This window comes from Emydura macquarii, unplaced genomic scaffold (genome assembly GCF_026122565.2).
Source record: "Emydura macquarii macquarii isolate MOO-44397 ecotype Brisbane River unplaced genomic scaffold, CSIRO-AGI_Emac_v2 contig_3042, whole genome shotgun sequence".
Classification (NCBI taxonomy): domain Eukaryota; kingdom Metazoa; phylum Chordata; order Testudines; family Chelidae; genus Emydura; species Emydura macquarii.
The window spans coordinates 98,168-123,990 of record NW_027133179.1 but is presented as its reverse complement, the minus strand read 5'-3'; the positions used below and the strand labels follow the sequence as shown (position 1 = coordinate 123,990).

The following is a 25,823-nucleotide window of genomic DNA, read 5'->3' as shown; positions in this document are numbered from 1 at the left end:
CACATGTTGCAGATGATGGATCATCCCAGTTGGCTCATCACCTAAACAGGCAACTGCAGAGACCTGGATCTCCATGGGGAGCAGATGATCATCAGATCACGACAAGGTTGTTTTTGTGACACCCTCCATGGCCTTGGCCAAGCGAAAGATGAGATCCAGCTATGTGAATTGATCCAGAGACCACAAGGGAAAAAGAACATGATTGCCTCCGTCGAGGAGATCCTGAGCCAGCATGCTGGATGTAACATGAGTCTGACCGAACAGTAGACTTGATGGCAGCTTTGCTGAAGCACGCTGAGAGTAGGAGCATTGGAATTCCACACAAGGTCCAATTAGCTCAATATCCTAGCTCTGACAGAGGCTGGCACCAGCAGCTTCAGAGGAAGGTATAAGAAGCCCACAGTAGGCAGATGTGGGATGATCTCCCCCCCACATAGGTCTCATCCTGACCACTAATAAATTAGAGGGGCTTAAGCCCCAAAACACAAGGTTTAATATCCCTGCCAAAGCTGGTCATCATTAATTAGGATGGCTCAGGATATTCTTGTTATCCATATAAGTATCCAATCCCTTGGAGTTCTTGGCCTCAATAATTTCCTGTGGCAATAAGTTCCACGGTTTAGCCACATGTATTTCCTTTTATTACTTTGAAATTCCCATCTTTTTCATTTCATTGAACATCCCTTTATTCTTGCGTTATGAGACACTGGGACAAAGGGCTGAGGTCTAGCATGCAGAGGGTTTCCCCAGAGATGGTTGGTTGAGGAAATAGGGAGGAATTAGCTAATCTGATGGGGAAGCTGGGTGAGGTAAGGAACAAACAGGCCCATCAGCTGACGATCTTGAAAAAAGGCAGGAAGGAAGTGTTAGAGGGAAGGAGGCTGAGGACAGGACAGGGCAAAGCTAGGCTAGCTGTGCTCAGACTGAAGGAGATCCCAAGAAAGAGAGATTTCCTCCCAGGACCTTGATAAATGGGGACTGAAGGCAATGGGGTCATAGCTAGTAGAACTGTTGTGTTGCACTGTTCAAGTGTTGGTGGAGTGGACGCTAAAAGAAGTGAATCTGAGCAGTTTCTGCTGTACCTAGGGATGGGGGAAAGGCGGTGTGGGCAGGATGTACGTCCCTTTACAGAGCCGGAGAACAGAAACTACCAATCTACCTTCTCTAGACAATGCATGATTTTATATACTTTCATCATGGCCGCTCTTACTCATCTCCTGTCTAAGGTAATCTGCCCAATCTTTTCAATCTTGCCATAGGAAAGTTTTCCCAGGCTCTTGATCATTCTTGTCTCTTTTGTGAACCTTTGTGTCATCAGCAAATTTTGTGACCATTGCTCACCCTCTTTCTCCAGATCATTGATAAACACATTAAGCAACCCTGGACCTAGTATAAGACCTTAAGGCCCCACTGTTAACCTTTTTTGCTCTGCTGAATGACCATTTAATCCTATTCATTGCTTTCTGTCTCTTAGTTTCTGATCCATGACAATACTTTGCCTCCAACCCTACGACAATTTAGCTTCTTTAGGAGCCTTTTGTGCAGGACCTTGTTGAAGGCTTTGTGGAAATCTAAATAACTTGTGTTCACTAGTTCTTCTTTATCCACTACTTTTCTGACATGTTAAAAGAAATCTAAGAGAATAGTGAGATGCATTTTTCCTTGGCAGACACTATGCTGGTTAGACCATGTCAAATGATGATCTTCCAAGTGGTTTGTTACTCTGTTTTTAATGATCATCTCAACCAATTTGCCAAATGCAGATGGAAGGTCTTACTGATTTATAATTCCCCATATCACCCCTTTTTAAAATATAGGGACACTTGCTACCCCTCAGTCCTTTGAAATGGTGGCTGTTTTTATTGAGAGGTGGTATCTTTTTCTTAGCAGCGCAGCTACTTCATTCTTGAGGTCCTTCAGAGATCTTGGCTGGATCATCTGGGCTGGGTGACTTATTGGAATATAAATGATCAATTTGCTCCAGCATCTCTTCTTCTGTTCCTTCAGTCTCTGAGAGCACATCATCTTTGTTAGCAGGGAAGAGTGGGGCTGGGGTGGGAAACTCCCCAACGGTCTTGGTGGTGAAAAATGATGTAAAGAAATGATGTAGCGTCTCAGAAGACTGGGAAACATGTGACTTGGTAGGTTGTCACCCAGCCAGCTAGCCCCGCTGCCTCCCTCTCCTCACACAATCCATAACACTCCCTTCCCACTGCATTCTGCCCCCTCCACTCAACTGAATGTGCTCTTACTAAGATCCCCTTCTTCCAGCCACATCCAAGGGCCTCTGTTCTCTTCTCATCCTCCTTGCCTCTCCGCTAGCTTGCTATCCTGGGTACAATCCCATCTAAAACCTAGATATGGACGTGGCCAGCCAGCGCTCCCATCACCATGGCTACACTTCTATTTGTAGTGCACTGATTCAATCTGAGCTAGCACATGTACATCTGTGCAAGCTGGAAATTACACCCCCAGCCGCAGAGTAGACGTATCCTGAGATCACACCTGGATGGCTCGCCAGCCGCTCAGTCTCAGCACACTGAAAGCTGACCTCTCTTTCCCACTAAGGGTATTTCTCCTTCTTATCGCTGCTGATGGCTCCCTTTTCCCTCCTGTCACCCACGCACGCAACCCTGGTGTCCCATTCTTTTTTCCTCTCTCTTCCCAATGTATCCCTGTTGTCAGCAAATGCTGTTACTTCTTCCTCCAAGCTCTGCTTTTGTCTCTATTGCTACAACTAAGGCCTTCTCCATTTCCCACTTCCTCCTCGCTGATTTCCCTGATTCTGGCCTCTCCCTTCTCCAGTCCAGCCAGGGTGCAATTACTGAGATCAGTTGCCTTTCCCACTGCTTCCGCCTCGTCACTCCTCTATTTGAATCCCTTTGCTGACTACTCATTGCCATCTGCAGCCAGTTCCCGCTGTTGGTCCTCTCTACCAAGTCGTTACACAACTCCATTCATGACTCTCTCTCTGGCCATGTCTATCCTGGTGGGAGGTCTACACTAAAAATAGCAGTGTAGATGTGGGAGGCACCACTTGGGTGTGAAGAGAGCTATGTAGGGTGTATACTGTAAGGTTCTGGTGTGTCTTTATTCACCTAAGACGTGCCTTTCCATCTACCCTGGTATTTATACCAATGCTAATGGGGTGTGCAATGTATGTATTCTACACATGGCCGTGAGGCTATGTCTACACTTGCACATGTCCCTGGGTACCTGTCCTTTACTGATAGTGCATGCACCCCACACCCGCAGTGTCCACATGTGCTGTGCTGGGCATGGGTACGCACTGTGGATATGCTTAGACCCACGTTCACACTGCCTCTTTTTGGTACGTTTTATGCCAGGCACCGCTGCTTAGAGCTGCCTGCAGGTTTTGGATACCAGGTGAGGAATAAAAACACGCCCACACCACTTAGGTACATTTATTTTTAATTATGGCTTATGCTTCAAACAGCAATGGGAGACTTTAGGGCGCACTGCGAAGTGGGCTGGGGATTTGTACCATACAATTTAAGTAAATCCATGGCCGAGACTCATTGCGCAGTTTGCATTTTAAGCTTTTATACAGCATTTTTTAGGGAACAGCAAGCATTGGCAAATTTACAGCATGTGACCTTGCTTTTTCACTTTTTATTTTTTTGGCACCACAGACAAATTTACATGGCCTTGCACAGCCTGTTTACCAGGCTGAGTAGCGCCTTTTATTAAACCAGTTCTGACCAGACCTGTTAAGCCCCTATCTTTATTCAACGTGTTACAAACATATTCCGCGGCCTACAGTACGCAACGTTAGCACTACCATTTCTGGGACACTATCCCAGAGTTGTGCGTGGCAGAGGAGACACTCTAGGAACTGCCTTGCTGTGGGATGCTGGTACCATAGGTCGCCTTCACACATATGGTGATGATAGCTTCTGTTCTTCTCTCCCATCTGCCAAACTAGGCAGGAGACATGGAGCAAGTCCATGGCAGTGTGGTTCTGTTCCTGCTCTGGCTCATAGGACAAATGTTCATGGTGCAGTACCAGATACTGGATGCAATGGGTCCACAAATATTTGAGTTGCCAAAGATGGCTGACTGAGAGGATGAACAAAGATCCATTGGCTCCCATGGAACAGATGTGCGAATGCTGGGATTGTAATGCTATATCCACGGATGGACCGCCACTTCTGGTCCCAGAGAACCAACATGGCATGGTGAGGACCACATCTTCTTGGAAACCTGGGATGATCACGTATGACTGTATAACTTCCAAAGGAGGAAACAGAACTTTGTGGAGTTGTGCCAGGAGCTTGCACCAAACTTCCAGTCCCAGACCACTCATGTTTGGAAATCCACACCCATGCAGAAGCTCATGGCTATTGCCCTTTGGAAGCTGGCAACACCTGACCGCTAGTATTCAGTTGCCAAGTTAGTTGGGAAGTCAACTGTTGGGGTGGTGGTTATACAGGTTTGCCACACTCTCAATGCTGCCAGTTCGTCCCAAGTCCCTGAAATTATAGCTGGGTTTCAGGGATGGGATGTCCAAAGTGTACAATGGCCATTGATGGAACACACATCCCATGCTTTGCCCACCCTAAAGGAGTGCATGAATACCTTTTGTTGAGTACGAACCACTGGTCAAGTACCTGAAAACAGTTCAGTAAGGTTTTTGGGAGGGGCTTTGCACATTCCTCCTTCCCACTCCTTTCTGCCACCTCACCAGTGCCCACCCACAGCACTTCCAAGGCTGCAAGCAATGAAGGTTCGTTGAGGGTGGAGGATGAGGGATCATTAAAGCACAGCTCTGTGTCCGGTATCTGCACTCTTAATTGTTTCGTTTTGTTTCCTTTCTCGATAGTGTCACTTGCATTGTTTACAAAGGCAAAAAGACGTACATGTACGTCATTATATGTCACTTTTGCTCTGCTTTCTGATGCTTTGGACAGCAACAGTTGTTTCATAGCTTAGCTCATGGTCATGAATTGTGATTTTATTAGAGTTTTTTTAAGACGGGGAAATTCATGGATGGGGGTGGGGTGGTAGGAAGCAAAAAGAGATGTGGGAGGGATAGAGAATTCATTGCATTTGTATGGCACTGGGCAGTTACAGAAATCACAGTCAAGTGTTGTAAAACCTACTGCTGACCCATTCAGTTCAAACCTATCTGGTTGATCACACTCAGAAAGTAAAGTGCACACGCAATTTAAGTGGCCAGTAACTTTTATTTAAAGAGGATCATGGAGCACAGAACTAAAACAGTTCAACAGGAATGGGAAACAATAAAAAATGAGTCCAATTTCCTGAGAAACATACAAATATGAATGTCTGTGGACCCAGCTCCTTACCTTGACAAGGGGGGATGGCTGTGGAATATTGGGGTGGGGGACAAATATGGCTTTCTGCTGCATGGAGTTTGGGGGCCAAACACAGCCTGGGTTACACACAGGGACTGGCTTGGTCTCATCATTCCCCTTCTGCATGCTCTGGGGAGTTTCCGTGCGAGGGTTTTCGGGTGCTGGCCAAGGATGCTGTGCTGGGCATCTAGCATGGATCCACTGCTTCAACAGCAGTATGGGCAGTAGCTGGAGATGGAGAAGGAGGTGCCGCAGAAGGAGGAAAAGAAGGAGAAGGTGGTGCATGGTCCCAGTGAGGAGCTGTGGCAATGGCAACAGGCTGGACCTGAAAGCATTCAGCCACCAATTGCCCTAGTGACCACCCAAGTGCATGACTTATTCCATTCAGTATGCAGTACTGCACTGCCGGAAAAGATGTCTCGCAAGCAGGTGCAGAGCCATGTCACCATGGACTTGCTCCACATCTTCCATGCAGCGTGGCAGATGGGAGAGACAAGTGGAAGCTGCCATTGTCAAATGTGTGAAGGCAACGTGCAATACCAGCAACACGCAGCAAGGCGGTTCCTGGATGTCCCGTGTAGAAAGGGTAGCACTAACATGGCGTGCCAAAGAGGGGCAGGATGGACTCAGACCCAGCATGGCATATTGGACACTGTGCACGTGTGGAGTACATGTACACATAAAAAAAGAACATAAGTATCCCAGCTATTTACCTTTCTCCATTGTGAAAAATGACTATTTATTCCTAGCCTTTCTTTCCTGTCTTTTAACCAGTTACTGATCCAGGAGAGGCCCTTCCCTCTTATCTCATGATGGCTTACTTTGCCTAAGAGCCTTTGGTGGAGGACAAGTATGGGGCATGTATGCAAGTATAGCCCCTATCTGGTATCACTTCTTCCTATCCCCTCTTTTCTTTACAACCTTCTTACCTGGCCATTTCTTTCATCATCTTCTCCCACATTCCATTCCTCATGTCTTCTCCTGTGCTGTCCCTTAGACCTGGGCCTGTCCCCCTCTCCTTGGTCACTAAACAGCCAGTGTCTCCTTATTCTGCACAGCCTACCAATGCTAATTTTCCAGGGCAAGCTACTTCAGGCACAAAGATATTTATCAGCACGGCACAGTGACAAATAGGAAATCTGTGACATACAAAGTTTCACGTTCTTCTCTTTGTGGGAAAGCACAGCCCTATCTCACCCCTGTCCCAGTAGCAGTATCCCCTTTCCTCTTTTTGTATGCCTTGGCCCTTCACGGCTTGTCCCCACCCTATGTATTATCCATCCTGCACTACTGGATTGATGATTCCTGCCTCTGACCGGCTCATGACACCAGCCTTCACTGCCCACTTGTTATATTTTCCAACAAGCACCTTTGTGCTGGTTCCAGTGCTGCCCCTTAGGTTTGGGAGATGCTCGCTACCAACTTCTGCAAAGCCTCCTCACTGCGCTCCTGAAAATCCCTCCTTACAACTCCCCTTTCCCAGGAGCCTCATAAAAGCTTGTTGACAAGGCCTAGGCAGCTGGTGGGCCGAGACACTGCCCATCGATCTGGCTGTATCCATCTGTTGTCTCTTATTTTGCACTTAGAGGTATGAATTCTTTTGAGGCAGGGGCTGTCTTTTTGTGCTGTTTGTACAGCACGTAGCACAGTGGTTCTCAAACTTTTTGTATTGGGGACCCCCTTTCACAGAGCAAGCCTCTGAGTGCAACCCTCTGGCCCTGGGGGCTCCCCACTCCTGCTTTGCCCCTAACCCCTGCACTCCCTCCTCTGTGCCCACCTGGGGAAACAGATCTGCATGCACAGAGCATCTGGTATTGCTGCTCGCTCCCCCCAGCTGCTCCTCCAAGGGGGCTGTGAGGGGGGAGGGACATCAGGGCTCCCTGCATCCAGGTCACTTTCCCCACCTGGGCAGCCCAGTGACCTGGATGCAGGAAGCCCTGGCATTACTGCTCACTGCCCCCCCAGCGTTCCTCCATGCCCTGCTAGGGCACTGGGGAGGGGGAGTGAGAAACATCTGTATATCATTGCTCCCTCTGCCCCTCCACGCTCCTCCTCCAGGAGGAAGGAAACAAGGGGGCTCACAGTCCTGCACCTGGCCAGGGTCGGGTCTCACAGCTTGCGACCCCCCACATAACCACGTTGCACCCACCTGAGAGGTTGTGCGGCCCCCAGTTTGAGAACCAATGGCCTAGCACAATGGGGTCCTGGCTGCATGCTACGGCGATAGAAAATAACAGTAAGAATGGCCCAGATCTTCGTGTCAGGCTCGGCACAGGACCCCAGGGAGGCGAAGGTGCTTTTACACTAGCTTGCTAAGGGCCAGTTCAGCTACCATCATAAGCAGCCTCTGGGTTGCTCTAATTTACGGCTGTCTGCCCGAGGGCCATTCTGGAAGCTGGGGATTGTCTGAATGCAACAAGCTCTGGCCATGCGCCATCCCCCAAACACCCCGATACTGGGTCCCCTGAGCTGGATTCTCAGGCCAGGTTTAATGCTGGTTTGGGCCTCCACAGCAGTGCGAACGGGCAGCGGATCTCGTTGTGGTCTCTCAGGCCTGCACTTGGGAAAGGGCCGTGGATACCTTGCCGGTGTGCTGCCCCGGCATGTGACATGCATAGTTGTGCACCTAGCAGCCTTTTGTGGCTTGCGCAGTGAATAGGGCTAATGATTAACTATAATGGGCAATTATTATTATTAATAACAGTCACCATCTCCTTTTCTAGGTATCCAAAACCTCTGCAAAGTGGCTTCCGACCCTCCTCCGTGTCTCCAAACCCCCATGAGGTGGTTCCCCTCGGCCCCCTCCCCCATAGGAGCGGTGGGGCATCTTGTCTCACCCCGGCAGAGAGAGGCAGAGCCTGTCTGGGGGCTAACCCGCCCGACTGGCAAACAAGAGAGCCGGGTTCTGTGTCCCGTTCCCGGCCGGGTAACCTAGGGCCAGCAAGCCACGTCCCTGCTCCATGCCTCAGTTTCCCCGTCTGGGAAACGGGCCAGCGCAGCGCCCCCGGCCTAGGCAGGGCGAGGGCAGGAATCGGAGCCGGGCCCCAGCTCCTTGCTTCAGTCCCGCCCCCGGCTGCCCCGCAGGAGGCGGCTCTGGCTCTGGGCCCCTCCCTCACCTGTGTGCTCCCGCCCCGCCTCCCGTCCCCCAGCCGCCAATCGGAGCCACGCGCGCCTCATGAATATGCATGAGGCCCGGCCCCGCTCCCACCCCTGCCAGTCCTACAGTGTAAACTGAATCCGCGGCAGGTGCCGGGCTGACGGGAGTTTGGAGTCGGTTCTGGACAGCGGAGCTCGTGCGTCCTGCGCCCCCACCTCGGCCATGGCCCCGCCGCCCCGCGCCTACAGCCCGGCCGAGGTGCGGCAGCGCTGCGCCCAGGGCGCCTGCTTGGTGCTGCGGGGCCGCCGCCTCTACGACCTGAGCGGCTTCGTGCGGCTGCACCCGGGCGGCGAGCAGCTGCTGCGCGAGCGGGCGGGCAGCGACGTGGGCGCCGCGCTGGACGGGCCCCCGCACCGCCACTCGGCCAACGCGCGCCGCTGGCTGGAGCAGTACTACGTGGGCGAGCTGCAGGTACCGTACCGCCCCCTGCGCCCCGCCCGGCCTCTGCACCCCCTGCGCCACCTGTGCCCCGCTTCCCACCCATGTGCACGGCCACTGGCCTGCGCCCCCTGCCCTCCCTCCCCGCATCCTATTTGCTTCTCTCCCCCCCGCGCATTCCACCTGCCCCCCATCCTCTAACCCACTGCAGCCCTCCTGCGTCTTTCCAGTGGCCCCGGTTCCTCCTCCGTCCCATACTGCCCGCTGGGCCCACCTTCTCCTGCCCCTGAACTTCATGTGTTCCCTGTGTCCTGCAGCAACCTGCCCTGCCCCTAGTAGAGGTAGTGCAACTGGGAGAGGACAGCCTGGACCGGCAGATCTCACCACATATAACTGCCCTGGGTCCCCTCCACGTGTATCCTGCACCTTCTCAGCTGCCTCCAGCCACCTGACCCATGTCCCTGCATCTGTCTCGTTTCCTATCCCTGCCCTTCACCTGCAACCCAAGCGCCCCTCCTCCCCCCGCATTCCCTTCCAGGCTGGCTTATTTCTCATCCTCTGAATGCGCTACCCTTCTACCCCCATCCTCTTCCCCTCTGTTCTCTCTAGGGTGTGGAAATAGAAGAGCTGGAGGGGGGTGGTAGGGTGGAGGGAGAGGAAACAACGCAAGGTTTGTGGTTTGCTACTTTAGCTCAGAGCAAATCCCTTTTGCAATCTCTGCTCCCTTCTAAAGCGTGATGCTGAGGGGGAAACTCCCAGAGATAAAGCACTTGTTCTTGGGTGGCAGGGAGGCAAAGATCTGTGTGTGGGGGGGGGAGGTGGCAAATACCAGGGGGAGGGTGCCTAGAGGTGGGTCTTATTTTATACACCCCCCTCAAGTCGTCCCTGTCTCCCCTCCCATCCATTCAGGCTTCAGAGAATTTTACCAGTCAGAATAAAATCATTGTCTTCTTTAGGCTAGAAGTGGGAGTTCAATATTTCAAAACTGTTCCTGAAAGTAGAAAAATGCTTCCCTGCTTCATGAGACCCTGGCTCTCAGTTTAATTCCCCTCTCAAACAGCTGGTGTGTTGCTGTGAAAGCCTTCATTCCTGTGCATGGGTGAAAGGCGGGTGACGGTGGGAGGGGTAGCTCACAACTGATGCCAGAGCAAACGTCGCATTCCCATCACTGCGTGGTACTGCCAAACTGCTCTATCAATATTACTGTCAATGATTATACAGAAACAGTGAGCTAGTCTCTTGAGCTTGCGCTCAGCTTTGTTCATAAAGCTCTGTACTGACACACTAAAAACTGATCTGAGCAATTACCAGACTTTCTCTGCACAAATGTTCCTCTTTGCCTTCAAAGTTTGAAGAAAATCCATCCAGCCCTTTTTGAATAACTGGTCTCTTAAACAATTACCCTGATTTTTAAATCTTGATTCCTGTCTAAAGTTTCCTGGTCTCTCATTCCCTCAGAAAAACGGCTTGTTACTAGAGCTGAACTCAGTTTTTCTTACAAGTGGCTTATCTGCTGAAAACTGCAGTTTCTGTTGACTGGAAACTAATTTTGCAAGTTTGATGCGCATCATTTCAACGATTCACAAAGCCTTAAGGCCAGTGATAGGGGGTTCACTGGAGGAGTGAGACACCAGTTTCAAACCCCTGCTCTGGAACAAAGCCAAAACAAAATCTTTTGATGCATCGAAAACTGTGAAAAAATTCTTATTTGGTTTGACTTGACTTGAATTAAAAAAAAAAAAAAAAAAAAAAAAAAAGAAATTCGGTAGTAGCACAGAGCCACAAAATCAGTCGTTCACCCAGCTCTATTTGTTACTGCCCCTGCAAACTTTCCCGAAAGTTAAATCCTCTTCAACTCACGGGCCAGCTGGATTTAAAGAAAAGAGTTTTGCTTAATCCTCACTATTAGCAGGTTTTGTTGTAGATTGCTTTGGGCCTGATCCTGCTTCTGTTAGTGCCAACTCCATATTATATGTTGCTCTCTTCCGTTAGCGGGCATGTGATGTGCTGGGCATTTTCCCAACATAGAAGTTCCTGCCTGAATGGTTTACACTTCAAAAAGATAACAGGCAGAGATGGAGGGTGGGGGAGAGCGGGGGATGACCTGCTGCACCTTGATGACACACAGTTTGAATGGTGTAATTATGTTAAACTACATATTGGAATTGGGAGCAAAGCCCAGATTAACCTAGAGCCCTGCCATAGCGGAAGTGGCTGTGGATAGTGGCTGTGCCAGCTGACTCGGGAATTGCCTTGTATGGTAGATGGCGGGGTGACCTGGGCTGGAGAAGCAGAACAGAGGGTCACACTAAGGCTGACACCATTGGCATTGCAGAGGGGATGGAGATGATAAATAGGGAAGATCTTGTCCTGTGGACAAGGAAGGCCATTTTAGCAGCATTTTATATCGAGTGATGGAGGCAATGTGGTAGGGAGGCCAGGGAAGAGTTTGCAGTAATCTCAGATGGATACTTAGGTCCTGGCTCAGGGTTCCTGCTGTGGGAATAGAAAGAAGGGGTGGATTAGGGGGCTGAAGCATGTGATTTATGAGGAGAGGCTGAGGGAACTAGGCTTGTTTAGTCTGAAGAAGAGACTACCTGAAGGGAGTTCCAGGGAGGATGGAGTTAGGCTGGTCTCTGTGTCAGTAGATGACAGAACAAAGAGCAATGGTCTCAGTTGCAGTGGGGGAGGTCTAGGTTGGATATGAGGAAAGTTTTCCCTAGGAGGGTGGTGAAGCACTGCAATGGGTTACCTAGGGAGATGGTGGAATCTCCATCCTTAGAGGTTTTTAAGCAGCAGCTTGACAAAGCCCTAGCTGGGATGATTTCACTGAAGTTAGTCCTGCTTTGAGCAGGGGGTGGGACGAGATACCACCTGAGCTCCCTTCCAACTCTAACCTTCTATGATTCTATGATCTTATCTGTATGGAGGAAGAAGCAGCTGGGTTTGGTGGTGGTTCAGATATGTGGGGCAAAGGCGAGGGAGGAGTCCAAACTCCGGTTGTTGGGAAGGCTGGTGACAGCGAAGGGGGTGGGGGTGTGCGAGAGGCAGTGGGGAATAGAGGAGGTTTGGGAGAGAAGGTTACAAGTTCTGTTTTAGCCAGAGCGTGGTTCCATTGACAGGGGAAGGAGCCAGAGGGCATTGACGTTATGGTGTCCGAGAGGTTTGTAAAGACTGCAGACGTGGTCCTGGGATAAGGCTCACTTTTATTTCCCCCCCTGTAACTATGGAGCCAAGAGCCTTGTGCTTCCATATCTGTAGCAAATCTTGTTGGCAGCTAGGTTATGTGCTTGAAATGGGGATTAAATGGAGGAAGCACTTGGTTTGAGATGAAAAGCACAAAAAGGGCTGCTTGAAATGTCAAGTGTTTATACTACTTGTGTCCCTCTGCCTACTCAGCGAAATCACATCACACCGCAGCGTTTGTGTGGTAGGTAGCTTTGGCTGCAGACTCCTATACAGACCAGTTTTCCAGGCCATGGACAGCAAAATGGTTAAGGGATTCTCATTCTTTGGAGACAAGGCCCGATTCACTCCCTCTGAAGCTACTGGAGGGAGATCTTGCAGCAATGGATCATTTTCATCTACAGCCTCTGAACTAGCGAAGGAAATGTCTCAAATGTAAAGTAAAGGCCCGTGTCTGGGGGCAGCACCAATTGTGAATCAGGCACCGTAGGGTGGGAAGGGACCTCGCAAGTTCATCTAGTCCAGTACTCCCTGTCCCCCAACCTGAGGCAGGACCAAGGACATGTAGTAAACCTCATACTACTTATTTTCCCTTGTAAATTTGCTGGAATTTTACAGTGCCCCACTTAGCACTCTTCATCCCCTTCACAGCAGCTAATGTCAGCTGGGGAGTCTTGCTGCCTGCCCCTGGAAGCGATCTAACCTATACTGGCAGCAGCTCTTCCATAACCAAGACCTCCTGCCTGCCTTTGGACTGCTTTCCCTTTGGGAGGGTGCTGGAGCCAGCATGAAGTGACCCTTTACTGTTCTGGTTTGGTTAATTTTGTTTGTTCTAAGCTGAGAAAAACAAACTAGCTTACTTCTTGATTTCAGGGCATCAGCTGTATCTCATGGACGGCTTTGTAAATCGTCTTAATTTGTGTCTCCTATTAGCTTTTTTTAAACAAAATTCTTCTGTCTTCTGAATCCTTGGAACAGCAAAAGGTCCTCCACTCAGAAACTCTTCTCCTTTCTCCCGTGCCACTCCCCTTCCAGCCCTCCCTCCCCCATGCCCCCAGAGCAAGTCCAGCCAGTTGATGTGAATGAAGCTAGCCAGACAACCAAGTTCCTACTCTGCAACCTGTCCTAGAGGGGGAATGCCATTCATTGTCCAAATGCAAATGCATCAGCCGATCAAGCAGGCAATGGAGGATGATCAGACGCAACCTGGCAGTAGGCAAACTCTCTGGCCAACAGCTGCTGGTTGAGTAACAAGTGACCTGTTTGCTGCCCGCCCTCTGACTCAAGTCTTCTTTGACTGGGCCAGGAAGGATTTAAATCTTATTCTAATGGCACTGCAAACACTTGTCTCCCAGAGTCCCTGTTAAGAAGGTGAAAAGTACACACTTTCCACTTGCCTTTAATGGGGGTGTGGGAGTGGGGGTAGGGGTGTGTGTGTGTGTGTGTGTGTGTGTGTGTGTGTGTGTGTGTGTGTGTGTGTGTGTGTGTGTACAGTGGTGTTGTAGCTGTTTCAGTCCCAGGATATTAGCAAAACAAGGCGGGTGAGGTAATACATTTTATTCGATCAGCTTCTGTTCTTCTGTCTCACCCACAGAAGTTGGTCCAATGATAGATATTACCTCACCCACCTTGTGTCTCTCATTTGTTCCATATGTGAATTACCCTGTCCTATGTTCAGACACTAGATAATTCTGCCTCTAGGAGCTGCTTGTTATCTCTGCATTTGATATACAACGACGGCTGCATTCGGCGCATTCTAGCTGCGTTTTTAAGGCACCAGTGACATCATGGCATCTCTTCAGTTTGCCCCCAAGCAGGGGCAAATCATCCTTGGCACAATTCTGGATTCTGCTTTAGACTTAGGCGTGGATTCTGGGCGAGGCACTGCTGGTGGGGTTACTGCCCTGCCCTGTTATGTGGGAGCTTTGCCCTTGTACTCTGTGGAATAAGACAAGCATGATTTCTGATAAACACCTTCCAAATGGTCCTAATGGAAGAACAAGCATGATGCCTATCATTATCTCCTATGCCACAGTCCTCTTTTGGGGACATCCCCGTGCAGCTAAAAGAAATTTAGTGCCTCTGGACAGTTCAGTCTCCCCAGGATGTTTGGAATGCAGGTGCTAGGCCAGGCATGTTCACTTGCCATCTAGGCGTGTTGGTGCGTATGGCTGAAGACTGGACAGGCAGGAGAGATGTCTTGGAGAGGGAGGATTTTGAGGAATGCTCCATAGAACTTGGATGAATCTAATGCTGGTTTAGCCAGTCTTTTGTTAGGGGCTTGAACCTGTCTGACCACATTCTGGCCCTGGGTCTTGTATAAAGGTATGGTATTTGACAGCAAAGAGGCTGGAGGACTGCATGTGTACTTGGAACTCGGGCTGGCAGTCTATCACAGTTCTTGCAAGCCGAATTAGTTAACAGTAGGTCTGAAATGCAGGCAGAAGCCCCTAAGATGTACACGGATTTGGTGACTTGAACTTGCAGAGTGGCTTGCTCTGGGATTCTAGTGATCCCAGATAGGCCTGTTACCCTGTTCTGCAATTGCCACTACATCACATTGCCTCTTAAACTTCAGTCCTTTGACTTTTTTCAATAGCAAGTCCTTGGAGAGTGTCTTCCAGTTCTGATTGCAAGGTGCACTGCGTTCTCACTTACAAGAGTAGATCTTCTGTGCGTTATAATATTTACAACACTTCTGAATGTTTTTTTCCCTCTGAACTCGTTTATTCTTCTGCATCTCCTCCCAAGTGCATCCAATATTTAACAAAGCTTCTCATTAATGTGTGTTACTTCAATGGCCTGCGGCCTGCTGGGCGGCCTAAGAGGGCAAGAACTTTGAGGCCTCTACTAGATTTCTGTCTTCCTTCTACCTTGGGGAGCAGGGGAAGAGTCCATCTGGGGACGGGGGAGTAAGGTCTGTTAGATGGGGAGCTTGGCATTATGGAGGGTCCAGGGCTTACTTATGCTCCAGAGGGGGTCAGGTTTTGCCCATTCCATAATCTCTCTCAAGGACATGTCAATAAGAAAGGGTGAGTTGTGATGAGGGTTATGTAGCAGCCTCAACGTATCTATGGTTTTGGTATTTTACTACGTGGAACACATCCCTCTAAACTGGTTATTTGAAACCAGGAGTGTCGCAAGTCAGCAGCACCTCAGCTGTCTACAGAACAGGTTCCTTGGCTTAAGGGCAGGGTGGGAAATGGTAGAAGCCAAGAGCGTGAATTTACCCTTGTGTTACCTTACTGCAGAGGAAACTGAAACAATAGAAGGGCTTGAGCTGCAGAGAGCGCTCTGCCTTGATAATAGTAATGATTATTTCTTTTATGCAGTGGTGGTATAGCTGTGTTGGTCCTAGGTTATGAGAGAGAGAAGGCGGGTGAGGTAATATCTTTTATTGGACCAACTTCTGTTATTGAGAGAGACAAGGGCCTGGCCTATGCTACAGAGTTAGGTTGACAGATGCTGCCTTGCATCAACCTAGGTATGGAAGTTTCCTCACTTAAATTTGGCTCCTGCCAATGTAAGTGCCTCTCTATGCAGACTTAGTAACAACCCCTCCCTGAGTGGTGGAGAGTCACGGTCGATGTAATTAGGTTGACGCAATATCAGTGTAGATGCTGCATTGCTCACGTCGACTGTTACCTGAATTTTGGGAGCCATCCCACAATGCCCCATGCTGACGATGTCATTGATGCAAGCATTCCTGGCGTGGAGGGCATGCATCATGAACGCAAGGAGCCGAGTGTGTGTGCGCCCAAGCGATTTAATAACAGCAGAGGCTGTATGCTGACGTTAGTTAGGTTGACATAATTTTGTAGTGTAGGCATGGCCAAGCTTTTGAGCTTACATGGCGCTCTCCTTCAGGTCTGGGAAACTAACTCTGAGTGTCACAACAATATACAAAGTGGAACAGATTATGTAGCCTAAGTAGTTGATGCACTTAACTTCACCTTGAATGGGCCCTTGACGTGTGCTAGAAGCCCTACAGCAGCACACACGCTAAGCCCATGGAAGAGCACTCTCTCATCTACTGCCTCTCACGGAGGTGGAATAATTAAGTTGCTACATCAGCAGGAGAAACTGTCCTGCCAACATAGAGCCGTCTACACCGGTGCTTGATCGGTGTAACTTGCGCCGCTTGGGGGTGTGAATTATGCACATGCTTGGAACGACGTAAATTATACCGAGGTAAGTGGCAGTGCAGACCAGCCTTGAGTCAGTTTCCCAGTAGAGCTCCGAGTCAACTCAGAAGCTTGTCTGTCCCCAACAGCAGTTGGTCCAATAAAAGAGAATACCTCACTCACCTTATCTCTCTTTCTTATATAGCACTTTTCATCAGTAGAGCTCAAAGTACTTCCCACTCTTGTAATGCATTCATCCTATGAGGTAGGAAAGGGGTGTTATTCCCATTTCAGGGACAGGAAACTGAAGCCTAGAGAGGCTAAGTGACTCACATAAGAAGTCCATGGTGAAGCAGGGAACTGAATCTGGGTTTTCCTGCATCCTAAACCACTGCCATACCTGTTGGCCCGTCCTTCCCCTCTTATGTAACCACTGCTAACATGACAGCTATGGCAGGACCTTCCGATCAGCTGGAAGTTATTTGGAACAAACCAAATAAAGCAAGGACCATGAATCAGGCTTGACTCAGACCATTTTATTTTTTGACAGCTGCAGTTTAATGTGGCACAGGGCCTGTGTGTTCGAAATCAGAGCCTCTGGGTGCTACATTTTGAAGTATTAGCAAACGGTGTGATCTAGCATAGTCTGTGAAGTTGGACAAGACTGAGAATCACTTGTCCCCCTCACTGCAGCACTCTTGGAACGGAGGGGTGAGAAGACTCCCCTTGTGTGCCTAAGTGAGCAGATGGGCAGGTCTGTGCGGTTTCAGCACTAACTTCATAAGTGGACTTGCAGAAGTTCAACTTCTTTGAAAACCAAAGCTGTGTCTATACAACTGGCCTGTGGCAGCGGTCATGGTAGGGGCGAGGGGGTGGGTTTTCCCCCTTTCAAGTAGCAGAAGCTTGTCGGATTTTTTGTTCTGTTTTGTTAAAAAGAATTCCAGCTCCTGATATCAATTCCCTAAACCTCACCCCCAAACCAACGTGATGTGTGCAAACCTTCACTCGGCTTGTATGTTATGTCCCTTTCCCCTACCCTGTCTATCTTGTCTATTTAGATTATAAGTTCTTTGGGCCAGTGACTGTCTAGTACTGCTTGTGTGGTGCCTAAGCCAATCTTGGTTGGCCCTAACATAATAAACAATGATAAATAATGCACAGCAATCGCATTTGTCAGTGGTTGGGACTTTATCTGTGTCACCCTGCCCTGATTGGGACCAACAATAGGCAGCATGTGAATGCAATTTACAGTCCTTCAGAAAGGACTCTGCATCTGGAAGGAACAGCGGGAAATGGGTCTCTCCTTGTGAGGCCTGGATGAAGATGAGTGGTTGTGTTTCCTTGTTTCAGTTTTGGATGGTGTTTTGGCAGGAATGTGGGGTCTCCCTTAGCAGCTGTCTGAGTTGCCATGACAAGGCTGTAGCAAGGTTGCCCTCACTCGTGCTGTGTGATGTGTTTACTTCCCTAATACGGGGACTCTGGACTTTATGAGCAAGAGGAGTAAATGTTTGTGTTGACCTTCATGACCTAATGCTCCTTCGTGGTGGCTGGAGATGATGGAGAGTCCACAGGCATATCCACAAACTTTCTCTACCTTAATAACTCAAACAACACAAGCAGGAGGGCTGCAATGTTCTCTAGGTAGCTAGAACAAGATTGGGTGGCGCCTACCGAAGCGCTAATAAGAAGAGTAAGTTGCAATGTCCACAGGCCTGATTCTAAGTTCACACCACTAGCTCCATTGACCTCAGTGAAGTTATTCTTGGTTTGATCAGAGCCAGTCTTGTACATCATTAAAACAAGCATAGTTGGATGACACAGCATCTCCCCAACCACTTCTTGCTTATGTGATGACGCCATTCATGGAGGGTAGGTCCATCAATGGCTGTTAGCCAGGATAGGCAGGGGTTGCTGTTTGCCACAGGCTGGGAATGGCCGAAGGGATGGATCATTTGACAATGGCCTGTTCTGTTCATTCCCTCAGAAGCACCTGGCCTTAGCCACTGTCTGAAGACAGGATACTGGACTAGATGGACCATTGGTCTAACCCAGAATGGCCATTCGTATGGTCTTATGCCCCGTGTCATCAATTAAACATGCTGTAAGAATCCCACACATCTATATCTCCTCAGACCAATAAGTGTCTTTGTCTTTAATTGTTCACCTCTTGAAAGCTTCACCCGTGTTTGTTGTGTAACAGAATACGAATGGGTTAACAGCCCTGAAGAGCTTTCAATTTAAATGAATGGAGAGGAGATGATGACACAGGTTGGGACAGGATTATGGGAGTAGGATAAGATTATGTGGTTCTTGGGGGAAGACTTGTGTGTGGGTCTTGAGAAACAGAGAAGGTATCTGTCTGTTTCTAAACGTGTGTAAGGAAATTATCTGAGGTTCCATGAGGGTATTGAGAACAGCTGACACCTGGCAACTCAGGGGAAAACTGTAGTCCTTAAATTAGGAAGTTTTTTTTTTTTTTTCAGTCCATGGTTCTTATGAACCACAAGTGGCTCTTTAATGTGTCTCCTGCGGCTTTTTACAGCATGTGATATTAAAACACTGTGTGATTTAATTACTAACCAATCAGGATGCTTTCACTCTGTTGTTAACCAATTGTAGTTGATGATATAATAATATTTGGTCAGTCCTTTCCCCCTGTCCTACCATTTAAATATGAATATATAAAGGAAACGATGAATTCTCACGACTATGGCTCTTCTGGGTAATGTTGGCTCCTGAACCTCTGAGGTTTGAGTATTGCTGCGCTAGGTGTATTTCAGAGCTCATCCACACCTGCTGCTCTTCCCGTGTATTTAAAATCACAGTCCTCCACAGATCCTTGTTCCTGGTTGCAATGGAAATAATCCATGACATTGCCCCTCTGAGACATGAAGATTCCATCTGTGCCATCACAGGGTGAGAGCCAAGCCTGAGAACTGCTCCTAAGCACGGGGATCTGTTGCCTTGGAGGTTTTGGGTTACTTGACAGATTGCTGCCTCTGTAAAGCTTTGAGCACGGAGGGAGGGTTGGGCCGGTGTTGGGGCCTTGAGGCATGAGTGCCCCGGTTAGCAATGGAGTCCATTGTGCTAAGCTCTGTACAGACCGCAGGGAGCCCCGGAGAACTTGCTTACAATCTAAATCTGAACTGTTTGGTTTAAAAGAACCGACTGGTAGGAATGTGTCCCCTTTTCAGCTGATAATCACTAGACTTATCTGTGCGTCTCAGTGAGACACAATCTCCCTCATGGAAATAGCTCTCCTGTTTAGGGCCACCCCCACTGAAATTACTTGAAGGGGCTATTTCTTTTGACACCCCCCCTCCTTGCCTTTACAGCAGAGACAGGGCAGGTTTGAAGCCCAACGCTGAATGCTTTGGACGCTCATGAGCACGTGAAATCACAGCTGTGATGGAAACTGTCTTGCAGCCTTCCCTTGAGTGGGCACTGCTGACATCTGGTTCTGCAGGTGCTCCTGAGTTTTGATTCTTCTCCAGTCATCTTTTTCTGCTCTCTGCTAGGAGCTTTCTGATGACTATGGACAGGATCAACGCTATCCAGAGGATTCCTGCCTTACCACAGCCACCCCATTCAGCAACTCCTTCCTCTTCTTTTCCACCTAGTCTTTGACTGAGAAATCCCTGATCTTTTCTCTGTTTCTAACTTTTCAACTTGTCCCCTAGATCATAGTTTCTCAACCTGTGGTACACATACCCCTGGGGGTACGCGAGACACAGGCAGGGGGTACTGGGGGAAAAACCAAGTGAAGAGGAGGCAGGTGGCAGTTGCCACCGACTTGTGGGGAAGGTGGGCGGCAGCCCCCTGCTTCCTGTCATGTCCCAGCTCCCACGTGGGAGCCTGGTGGCAGCCTCCTGCATCTCATGAGCTGGGCTTGCAGCTGGGTGGCAGCCCCCCACACCCCAGCTCCAAGCCAAGGGACAGCTTCCAGCACCCCAACTTGAAGATGGGCAGCAGCTGCCTGCCCACATCCCCGGGTCCCAGCCAGTGTGGAAGCCTCCTCTGCCCCAGGTTGGATTGGGTGGCAGTCGCCCACCCCCTGGACTGGCAACCAGGCGGCAGCCGTCTACAACTTGCCCAGGTGGCAGCCCCCCTCCCTGGCTCAAAGCCCAGTGCCCAGAAAACTTGTCAATTTCACTGCTCTATGACAGCCCCAGATTTTACCAGTTACCCTCCTTCCCTGTCTCTCTCTCACCCCTTCCTCCTCTCAAATCTATGGCAAAAAATTTGGCGCGGTGCTTTATTCCCCAGTATTGACATGCCGCTCAAAGCCTCCTAGCTTTGGCCAACATCACCTCTAGCCCGTGTACATACTTCAGTTTTGCACCCCTGGTGTAAGGGTGGTAATCCTACCCACACTAGATCTGACATCTGTCCTATCACGGCCTTATATACTCAGCCCTTCTTCCAACATATGGCTCATATTAGTCTGTAAATATAAAATCCCGTGGACAATTGAGTGTTGGATACTTATGAAAATGTTCAGGAGTTAGGGTGTACTTGCTTCTTAAAAGGTTGAGAAACACTGGACTTAGGTGTCCAGTCTCTGGCCCCTCTTCTTTCCTCTCTCATCTCATTCCTTCTCTCAACCTCTGGGTCCTTTTCTCCTAAACCTTCACGCCCACCCTTCCTATTCCTGAAGGGCGACTTCCCTGACCCCAGCTCCTCCCATCTCCCCACAGTGCCTGCGTGTGCTCTCTCTTCTCACTGACTCGGCTTCCTTCTCTCCTTACGTCGTTCCAGCCTGGCTTCCACCTTCTTGTCACTGCTGAAACCAGTGACCTTGCCAAGGGCAATGACCAGCTCTGCCCAGCCAAAGCGACGGGCCTCCTCTCTGTACCTGGGCTCCTCAGTCTCTCCTTTGGTGGCCCCATGTCCTCTTCTAGCCCTGTCCCTCTGGATGGCCCTTAGAATTCAGTCCTTGGTCCCCTGCCCATTTCTCTGCATTCTTCCCTTTGACAGCCTCATCAGCTCCCAAACTTCCAGCTCCCACCTTTCTTGTCTATTTTTGCAGTGTGCCGAGTGGGAATCTACCTTCCTAACTTGATCTCTTCTGCCTGATCTCTCCCCTACGTCTGCATCTCAGAAGGCCTGTCCTGGACGTCCTGGTGCCACGTCAGACCCAGCGAGACAAAATCCGAACTGGCTCTTCTGCTACTCCCTTCTGCCTCCTTGTTGATAACTGCGTGGTCACCGAGGCTGCTCCTCTCCTGTTCCCATCCCATGTCCTTTTGCTTTTCCTCCAAATCCATCCCCCTTTTCTCCTTCCCAAGTGCTAAAGCCCTGGTCCAGGCTTTTGCAAGCAGTGTTGCAAATGCCTAAACTCTCTAGAGCAGGTGAGCCTTCGTTCTCCACGTAGCTTTGCCCCTTCCTACACCTCAGCCCTGACCCTCAGCCCAATGCTTTTTCCTCTGTCCCCTTCTTAATCCTGCTTTATTTACTGCTTCCAATGCTTGGAACAGCCTCCAATCATCTATGTTGGCATTCAGGATCATTCCACATTTGTGCAGCCTCCCATGGCCAAGAAACCAAGGAGGTCTGCGGCTATCACTCTCATTTCTCGCCCTCTCAATTACCTGCACTGCACCTTTCGATCTTTGACTGGGCAGGTCCCTGACCTGGGGCACTTAGTGCAGGTCTACACTAGAAGCACTACAGCTTCTGGCGTAGACCTGCCCAAAGTTGACGGCGCTTAAATCGCTGTAACCAGTGTCACTTGGAGGGGTGTCTTTTTCACACCCCTGAGCGACGTAGCTTAGATCGACTTAAGCGGTAGTGTAGACCTGCCCTAGGATGTTTTGTAAGGCACTATGCATGCCGATTTAGTTCATATTAATGGTGGAGAATTAATGAACAGACTTAGCTCTTGTGTCATTTTGAGCATCTCCACTCACTAATGTATTCCCTGAGCTTTGGGTGGTAGGGGCAGAGCATCTTCGCCTCAGACTTCTGTTCTCTTTTATTAGAATTGGAAAAGTGCAAAGGAAGGACAACAAAAATGATTAGGGGTGTGGAACAGCTTCCCCATGAGGAGAGGCTGGACCTGGTCAGCTTAGAAAAGAGACTAGTGAGCGGGGGAGTTGATAGAGGTCTATAAAATCATGAACGGTGTGGAAAAACAGAATAAGGAAGTGTTATTTACCCCTTCACGTAACACAAAAACCAGGGGCCATCTGACTAAATTAGTAGGCAGCAGGTTCAGAAGAAAAGGAAGTACTTCTTCACGCAGCGAACAGTCAACCTGAGGAACTCATTGCCAGGGGATGTTGTGAAGGCCAAAACTATAACTGGGTTCAAAGAAGAATTAGATGAGTTCATGGAGGATTGGTCCATCAGGGATACATCCCCATGCTCTGGGTGTCCCTAAACCTCTGATTGCCAGGAGCTGGGACTGGAGGATGGAATGAATCACTGGAAATTGCCCTGTTCTGATTGTTCCCTCTGGCACCGTCTACTGGGCTAGATGGACCATTCGTCTGAACCAGTCCAGCTCTTCTTATGTTCTCTTCTTCCTCCCAAAGCTGTCAATCTTTAACTTGCACGTTCTTGTATCTCTCTCATTCTTTTGGATTGAGGGTGATGTGGTCAAACTGGGGGCGAAGGCTCCTATACGAAAGTTGCCAAGATACGTTTCCATTGCCAAGGTTTGTCTTAAAGGCATTTTTTTTATCAGAAAGCACCTTCCTGATCTGAATTCCCAGACCTAGGTGGCCCTCTTGCACCACTGTCTGCTTGAACAACTTGTGTAATGGTGCCCCTCTTAGGGGAGACTCGAGTCCTCCCCTATTTTCCATGCATGCTGAAGCAGTGGGTGTTAGAACTTGTAGAGTGAGGGAGGAATGGATAGAGTCAGTTAGGCTGGTCATGCCCACCTTGGACAATGTATTTGTGATAACTCCGTCTTCAAGGGGCGCAGTAACAAGTCATGCAGCTACCCTAGGACCTTAATTCAGCTACATCTCCATCTGTGGCTAAGGAAGACCACTCAAAGCCAAGCCTTGGGTGGCTTTTCTCAAATGGCTTTAGCATTACATTCTTCAGAAGCAGAGCTCATAGAGGGTGGTCTCTGTGCAACCTCTATAGTGGATCAGGAATTCTATCTGGGGTTTCCTAGAACTCAAATTTGGACAAAACTGGATTTGTAGACTTAGCCTTGGTGCTTGTGCAGTGTGGGTCTCTGCCTGGTGAATTCTGTTCCCTGGTCTGGATTATTTGTCTGATGGGGCCTTAAGGATCTGGAAGAGGGAACTTAAATCTAATGCAAGGAATTTTCATTAATTCTTTAAGCAAAGGGGGTGGGGAGTAGGGATGTAAAAATTAGTTTAATTAAAAATCCATTTAAACATTTAAAAAAGAAAAAAATTAAATGTTTAAATGCTGGGCAGGGGAAAGGGGGGGGGGCACAATTGTCCTGGGCAGCTCTCACTTGTGGGGAGCTGAGCCAAGTCCATCTACGGCTCAGCCCCCTGGGTTCCCTTTGTGCCTTGTGCTGGGCTCCACACCCGCTCACCAGGAGCTGAACCCAGCTGTGACCCCCCTCCACGGCGCTGGGCTGGGCTGCTCCCCAGGAGCTGAGCCGAGCTGCATCTACACCCCATGCTGGGCTCTGCACTTCCTCACCAGTGAGAGCTGCCCAGCTGCTGCTCCCCACCACCCCCAGTTTAAACAGTAATCAGCTGTTTAAAACATTTACACAGCTGATTACCATTTAAAGCTTAACCTTTTACATCCCTAGTGGGGAGATAGGGAGACTTGATCAGCAAGCGGCTAGATTCTTCTGATACTTGATTCTAGTATTGCTCATGTATGTGGGGAATGGAGTTTTATCTGAAGATTTTTGTATGCCTCTGTACCTCATCCCTGCCTTCTGGCTTCCAAATAGCGGCTTCTCAGTTCCCCAGACTCCCTGCACCTGGTGCTAGCTACTCAAAGTCAAAGGAGTTTCTTTTTAATGCCACGTAGGGATTACTTTGTATTCCAAATGTCGAGCAGAGGAAGAAGACCAAGGCAGAACATTTCCCTTAGTTTAACCACTATAGAATTCCCAGGCGTTTGCTTTCCAGGCCCGGGGAGTTGCATCTGCACTCTCTCTTTGGTGATGCTGAGGTCAGAAATGGAATGAAGTGGGTGACAGAAGCCAGACGTCTTTGATTTGGCCTCCGGTCTCTCAGATGTGCTCTGAGGAATTCACCATTAACAGGTGCCAGAGCTCCTAGTGAGCTACAACCCAACAAAGGCTGCTTGCTGGGCAAAGCTAGGCAAGATCTGGTGGAAAATCCAAGTTGTCCAGGCTTCGACTGCCATGAGAGATGCTGTGGAGGCTGGAAGAACAGTCTGCTGCCATAGTTCCAGGGCCTGAATCATGACTGTAATTCAGTGTCTCCACAGGAATCGATGGGGTTACGCTAGCGCAGAGCCGAGTTGATGAAATCCAGAGGCTTGAGTCACAGCTTCTAGTTTGTTGACTTCGGGACAATGGGACAAGTGAAGGCTGCCTCCTACTTCATTGCTCGTTCCAGCTGAAGGCGTGGGGCTGGCTTCTGGAAATGCAATCTAATCAGTCCTGGGACTGGAGCTGCCTTTGTGTTTTTAAGGCTGTGGCATGTTGGTGGCTGGGAGGAATTAGTGCGGCCGTGCCCAGTAAATCTGGGTGTCCATGTGGGCTTAAAAATCTCAGCCATGCAAGAGCAGCAGAGGAGGGAGAAATGGAGACTGCATCAGCAGGGAGGCTGCTTAAGGATATATTAAATGACTTGTCAGTGTTGCATCCAACCAAACTGCAGGATGGAGAGGGGGTGGCATGGAATTCTTGCCTGGAGGCTAACCTGGGCTGTCTGTGATCTATTGAGGATGTGCTTAGGTCTTAACACTCACTACCAGACATCCTCTGATAAAAGGGGTTAAATGGAAGAAATCCTCTAATCGCATGGCCTCTGGGAAGCCCATCAGACCAAAAGCATTTCACTGTGGTCTATCCTGCCCTGCTGTGTGCTGCATTCACCTGCTGGTCCCCCTGTAGTGCCTTGCATCTGAATTATTGTCTGGTCGTCTCTGCTCCCTCTGGGCAGAGTACAAGGCGTGGTTCCACTCCATGATGTTCGCAGCGGGGAACGGGCTCTGGCGGTGCCCCACAAATATGCCTTCCAGCCTTTTCCTGGGCTCGGGAAACAGACAGGGTTCCTGAGCCCAAAAAATCCTAGGGGGGGAGAGAGGATTTTGATCTGAATTGAATCCAAAGGGAAGGGTGCTCTAGGAAGTCTAGCTCCAGCTGGTAATGTTGGGGACATGCTACCTGCCTCGGGAATGGAAGGGTGGCCTGAGTGTGACTGCAGAACGCTCTACACCCTACATGGCACCAGGCGGTGACATCCTTGGACACTGAAGGCTGCTAGCCCTAGAACCGGGTACAGCGTGGGCCGTGGCAGGGCAAGCATCTTTCATGCTCTGGCCCTACTTATGTGCCCCCTACAGCTGATCTGGAGGGACCGTATCAGGGCACATCAAGGGAGTTCAGTTCTGTTTTGACCCAGTCACTCTACGGACAGTAGACTGTCAGCAAGGTGCATAGTGAAGAGGGCTTTTGTGCTGTGGATTGCAGCCTCATTCTCGATAGACATCTCTTTG

General features: G+C 49.4%; 1 protein-coding gene across 1 annotated transcript in view; it reads left to right on the top strand.

The window, feature by feature from the left end:
- The first annotated feature begins 8,557 nt into the window (after positions 1 to 8,557).
- Positions 8,558 to 25,823, top strand: part of FA2H (fatty acid 2-hydroxylase) — a 62,606-nt gene continuing 45,340 nt past the window's right edge. The window contains exon 1 of the mRNA XM_067530153.1: positions 8,558 to 8,907. Within this exon, the coding sequence (XP_067386254.1) occupies positions 8,659 to 8,907 (249 nt within the window). The 5' untranslated portion in view covers positions 8,558 to 8,658. The remainder of the gene's footprint in view (positions 8,908 to 25,823) is intronic.